The sequence below is a fragment of the Octodon degus genome, unplaced genomic scaffold (assembly GCF_000260255.1).
Source record: "Octodon degus isolate 3935 unplaced genomic scaffold, OctDeg1.0 scaffold00147, whole genome shotgun sequence".
Classification (NCBI taxonomy): Eukaryota; Metazoa; Chordata; class Mammalia; order Rodentia; family Octodontidae; genus Octodon; species Octodon degus.
The window spans coordinates 5,486,175-5,492,279 of record NW_004524723.1 but is presented as its reverse complement, the minus strand read 5'-3'; the positions used below and the strand labels follow the sequence as shown (position 1 = coordinate 5,492,279).

General features: G+C 45.2%; 1 protein-coding gene across 1 annotated transcript in view; it reads left to right on the top strand.

Moving 5' to 3' along the window:
• Nucleotides 1–6,105, top strand: part of Parp14 (poly(ADP-ribose) polymerase family member 14) — a 51,013-nt gene that overhangs the window by 35,415 nt on the left and 9,493 nt on the right. The window contains exons 12-14 of the mRNA XM_023702224.1: nucleotides 143–310; nucleotides 3,923–4,129; nucleotides 4,267–4,863. Of these exons, the coding sequence (XP_023557992.1) occupies nucleotides 143–310; nucleotides 3,923–4,129; nucleotides 4,267–4,863 (972 nt within the window). The remainder of the gene's footprint in view (nucleotides 1–142; nucleotides 311–3,922; nucleotides 4,130–4,266; nucleotides 4,864–6,105) is intronic.

Below are 6,105 nucleotides of genomic sequence, written 5' to 3'. Positions count from 1 at the left end.
GAACCACAGCAACCTGAGCCTGACTGCTTTGTTGGAGCAGCCACTTAAAGAACTGAGCTACAGGGCAGGCCCCATGTGTTTCGCTTTCTAAACAAAGAGTAGATTAAACACCTAATATTGTATGTTTTTTTCTGTTTCCTAGGTCAACAAGGCAAACATGAGTATATAATTACTAAAGGTGGATTACTGATGTGTAAGAACATTATTCATGTTGTTGGTGGAAATGATATCAAGAGATCAGTTACCTGTATTCTGCAAGAAACTGAGAAACTGAAATACTCATCCATTTGCCTCCCAGCAATTGGGACAGGTTTGTAGCCTCTTGGGCTGGCAAGACCAAATGGCAAGGCATCCACTTTCCCATAGATTTGGTGCTGAATGCTAATGTAGGTATAACTGGATCTGAGTGAGGGCCCTGTGGTTTACCTAGGAGTGGACAGCTTGTTCCAACCCCTGAGGCAATGCCTGTGGGTGGTTTAAATAAAAAGAGAAAAATTGTAGTTGTGTGTGCCTGTGGTCCCCGCTACTGAGGAGGCTGAAGTGGGGGGATAGTTTGAGCTCATGTGTTCTGGGCTAGCCTGGGCCACATAGCAAGGCTTCATCTCAAAGGAGAAGGAAGAGATAGAGAAGGAGAAAGAGAAGGAGAGGAAGAAGAAAAAAGGGGGGGGGGAGGAGGAAAGTGAATTGGGATGTGGCAGAGAAGGAACAGCAAGAGAGGGCAGTCTAGGAAAGGGAAAGGTGAGGAAGGCATTCCCCCCTCCCCACCCGCCTGCATCTGCTCCTCTCTCTTCTCTTCCCTGCACAAACTCCCCCATTTAATCCATTCACCTGCACCTCTGTCCTGCCTCATGAAGACTGTCACTGCACCACCTTCCAGCTGCCAGTGCAGCCCTCAACTCAACATGCCCTGCATTGCAGAGGCCTCTCAGTCACTCACACCTAGCAATCCAGAAGCCCAACTCTCTGTCTTCCTCTTTTGGCCTGCATGCTGCTTTTGAGTTTGTTTTTCTCAGATTATGTGATGATTGTGTGATTCTTCCTTTCTCAGTGCAGCATTTGGGCTTATCGTTCCTTAGCGGGTGCCCTTGAAGCCACCTCCCCAGGAGTCAGGGCTCTGTGCACAGAGAGAAGAGGAGCTTCTGCTGGGTCTCTTGCAGGAAGCTCAGCGGGCAGGGAATGCAGTGGGTCTTGAGTGGTCACTGCAAGGGCAGACTCTAAATAGGAGCCGTGGTTCCCTTGCTCAGGAACCTCAGCTTGAGTTGGTTGGTTGGCATTCCAGGCTCTCCACAAGCTCAGTCTCAATACACTCTGCCATCCTTGGCACTTCCTGGGCCTTCCAATCCTCTGACTCATATTTTGCTTCCTGTAGTTCCATATGATTCCTCACAATGTTCCCAGATGGAATGGTTTGCCTACTTTATTTCCCTATCTCCAAGAGTATAATGATCTTTTCATGCTTTTTATTGCCCTCATGGTGTCATCCATCCCTAATGATCAGCCAACATTACCTTTGTCTACATTTCTGGCTAACTATCTGCTATGGACACCCCGTCTTTGTCTCCATCTGCCTTTTGTTGTTGTTGCTGTTGCCCCTGTGAGATCTAGTCTTAAATTACTCTTAGGGTGGCACAGATCTTTCCAAGGTAGTCCCTGGTGAAGACACAGGAAGGAAGCGACTCTTGTTTTAGGGAAGTGCTCTGCCACCTTGCCAGCTCTCTTTTCATTTTCATATGAGTCTTTGAGCATTTCTGGGTTGCTGTCTATGTGGTGTCTCCCCCACAGGCCTAGCTGCAGTGCTGAGCTGCACAAGTAAGGCAGGGCTAGCAGCCTTTCCTTGCTGGTCCTCTCAGCTGTCTTTATTGCTCCCAAGGCTGGCCTTTAAAGCTACGGGCGGAGGTGCTCACCCCCGAGTGGTGTTTATAGGTCGAATGAGAACTATGGCCAAGACAGTCTATGGGAGTAAAGGAAGTGCCTTGTCCCTTCCAGACACCTGCACCAGGTGGGAGGAAATGGGTGGCCAACAACAGCTGCAATGGCTTACGCTCAGTGCGAACTCCAAACTCCTGCTCTCTGCTCTCCCCCACAAAGCCAGCCCTTCTTCTTCTGTCCTCAGTCATATGAAAGGCATCACTTTTCTGGCACCATCTTTCTTACCTCTACATTCATTAACTAATTAACTAATTAGCCTCAATATTAGATTCAGTATTTTTTCACTCAGGAACAGGAAATAGAAAGAAGGGTAAGGAAAAGGTCCAGGCCATGAGGACCATCAAGTCAGGTGTGTGAACAAGTCATGGCAACAGTGAGAGCCGGGCTGTTGTGAAGGATTGTGGGTGGGAAAAGGGGGGAAGGCAGGGTCGAGGGCTAGGCCACCGGGTGCTCCTGACCTTTTCTCCTAGATGTCTCCTCAGGGCCTGTATCACACCTTACATTCCAGTCTCCTCTCTGTTCAGCTCTTGTCTTCTGTCTAATCTTTTGTGCTGGCTTCTTAACTAGACCTATGTTCCTCTACTTCAGTGCTTCCTCCATTGTGGCCCTCCAGATTTATCTTTGACTGTAGACAGAGGCTGAGATCCATCTTTCTCAAAGACCAACCTGCTCCTTTGTCCGTGACTGTCTGTCTTGTGCTTCTGAGACCCAAAGGTCTCTCCAGCAAAGCCCTTCCCTCAGTTTCCCATACTTCACCTGCCAAACCCCTGTCCCTCCTGCCTATCACTGTGTCCTAGCTGAGCGGCTTATGATGAGGGGGCACAGCAGATGTTTACTGAGAGTCTGAATGATCTGAGTATTTCCATTTAAACTCTTCCAAATATCAGGGGGGGGGGGGAACTACAGCTTTGTAAATGATAATTTCCCTCTTTCTCTGTTCTTGGATTTAAAAAAAAAAAAATGCCTGAAGAAACTCTCTTGGTTAATTCTGTATGTGGTGTGTTAATCCCCACAGTTGTGTATATAACCAAATCGAGGAGGTCTGCTCTCATTTTCTGGAATAGTAGTGGGGACCACTGACAGGGTAATCTGAACGGGCTCTAATCTAACACAGGAGCTTGGCTGGGAAACTTTTATGTCACCTACCAAGTGACTGTGCCATTCACGTGGGATCACCTCCTTGCCTGAAAAGGTACTTTGCATGAACTTGCTGAAGCAGGCTTGAGAAACACGATGTGTGAGCTGAGGGTATCTGCTCAGCGGCAACCTAGAGCCCTGCCAGTCAGCTCAAATTTCAAGGATTTGGGGAGTAAAACGACTTCCTGGAGACTCTGGATAACTTATATCCAAAGGATTAGAGATTATAGCAGATATCTTACTGTACTGCCTTTTTTTTTTTTGAACCAGGAATTGAACTCAACACCTTGTGCTTGCCAGGCAGGCACTTGTGCCACTGAGCTACATACCCCAGCCCTCCCACTGCATGTTTTACAAAGTTATTTTAGTTTAAATCTGTTCCCCAGAGATACTTGGGAGAATATAGATATATAAAATCATGTGATGAGGTAAGAACAAAGACATGTTTTTCTCTGCTGGGAGCTGTGTCACACATATTAGTGTTGTTTGCCACTTGTGGCTCTTCTGAGGACACTGGTTAACTAAGAAAACAAGTTACCTGCACCTTGTAACTAAAGGAGCACAGTGCTTTGGAATCAGCCGGACAGGCAAATGAGAATGTCAGAGACCAGAAGTCAGGGCTCAGGGTCCCTTGTTCCTTGCTGGGTGGTTGACTTACTGACAGCACAGAACAAAGACTCCTCACTGTATCTAGGACTTCAAAAGACTGTGTTTACTTATACTGTAGAAACATTTACATGGATGAAAGAGTTGGGACCCTGGCATTTATTTTGTAAGAACTGGAATTCCTAATTTGCCTTTTGGGTTTTCCAGTTGAATTTTTTTTCTTAGTCATTTTTATTATTTAATTTCCCAGGAAATGCTAGACAAGACCAATATAAGGTTGCTGAAGGTATACTTGATGCCATTGAAGACTTTATCCAGAAAGGATCAGTCCAGTATGTGAAAAAAGTTAAAGTTGTTATCTTTCAACCCCAAATACTGGATGTATTTTATGACAGCATGAAAAAAAGAGAAGGGTCTCAGGCTTCTGAGCAACCATCGGTGATGTCTAAACTGAGCTGTGAGTTCTTTATTTTTATGAAATGCATATTCCTAATACTGGGTTTACATGGGAAATAGCTAATCTTCCTTTTTCTCTTTAGCTTCCTTTTTATTTATTTATTTAATTTATTTTTTTGTCTTTCTTTTTCTCTTTAGCCTTTTTTGGTCTTTCAAAACCTCGCATACAAAAGAAGCCCTTGGTTTTGGAAAAGAAAGTAGAACTGGCAGTCTTCCAGGTGTGTGGTGAAAACCAGACTTCTGTGGACCAAGCTATCACCTGGCTAAAGAACCTGATTAAAAAGGAGCAGTGTTCTTACAACAATACAGATGAGTGTCTGAGAGATTTTGATGAAAAGGAATATAACAAACTGAATGAGCTGCAGAAGACGTTAAATATCACCATTTCTCTGGACCGGAAGAAACCTTCCATGGAGGTTTTGGGAATTAGCAGAGATGTGATGGAGGCTAGAGATAAAATTGAAGAAATGATCAAGAAGGTGAGATGGGCCAAAGAAGAAGAAAACAGGGCGGACTGTATTAGTGAATTTATAGAATGGCAATATGGTGATGGAAACACTTTTCGTCGTTTTGACAAAATGACCAATCTGCAATTGGAAGATGCCAGGAAAGCAAAGAAAACCCTCACCGTTATTAACATCAATAGTCAAAGCTACACAGTAAATGTGAAAGCCTGCACAGCCACGGGCGCGGGAGGAGCCAATGTAATTCTTCAGCGCATCAAAAAATCGGAAGGTGAGTGAAGTCTGCACACTTGTCATCCATTATTTCTCACCTACTTTGGATGTAACCATCATTGCATGTACATCAAATTTTGAGGTGGATAAAACTCAAGAGAGCTTAGTGAAATACACTAGAAAACTTGGGTCACTGAATTCCAAGAACCTACATTATGGCCAGGAAAACACAGCTTAGATGTGCTCAGCAAGCAGCCCAAGGGGCCTGATGGCAGCAGCAAACCTGGCGTTCCTCCGATCTCTACATTTTGTAGGCTTCGTGGGGCCAGTTCTGCTCAGGAAGCAATGGCTGCTTCAGTTAGAGGAGGGAAAGCCATAGCCTCGAAAGAAAAGTAGTCTAAGATTTGTTTTTTTGTTTGTTTGTTTCTTTGTTTTGTTTGTTTTCTTTCTTTTCTTTTTTTGAACAAAAGGGCAAAAGGACAAAACAGAGGGGGACAGGCTGTGACCAGTGCCCTGTGTGTGTGTGTGTGTGTGTGTGTGTGTGTGTGCGCGCGCGCGCGCGTGTGATGACCCTTGGAGGATCTGAATTTTCCTGCCAGAAGTCACTCTGCTGTGAGCAGGCTGCTTGGCATAACATTAGGGAGCAGTTTGAGATTCCCCGACTGCATCTGCTCCCCAAGAGGGGAAAGCCTGTCTTGTGTAGACTGCCTTTCTTACCTGAAAACCACGTAAGTCCTCTCCTGGAAACTATTGACTTGGTTCCTAACACATTATATTAATCTCTTGGGAAATTAGCATGAACAAACTCAGATTTTGAATAAACTGGGGAAACCAACATCTTGCCTATAGTATTCTTCTTAACAAGGTAGGAGATAAAGCTGCCACCTCAACGTGTTACATAAAAACCCCTCACCACCTATGTCTTAAAGAGGTTGTGAAGAAGAGCTAGAACATAAATGGGAGTACCTCATAGTGTGGCAGTCTGGCAAACATCATGCATAAGCAGAACAGTAGCTATTATTGAGAACATGGAATAGAAATAATGTTTTGTTACATTATGAGAGTGAGGGCTGAACAGAAAATCTAGATGAGGGGGCCAGTCAGGTAGCTCAGCAGGAGCAGTGAACAGGGTTCAGTCCCCACCATGCCGTGTAGGCCTTGCTCCTGGGGTGCACTGAGACGGCGACTGAGGCTGGGCATGGTGGCACATGCCTGTAATCCTAGTGCTGAGGAGGCTGAAAAAAAGAGAATCACTACGAGTCCAATCTATGTAGTGAGACCCTGTGAACTCTGAGGTAAA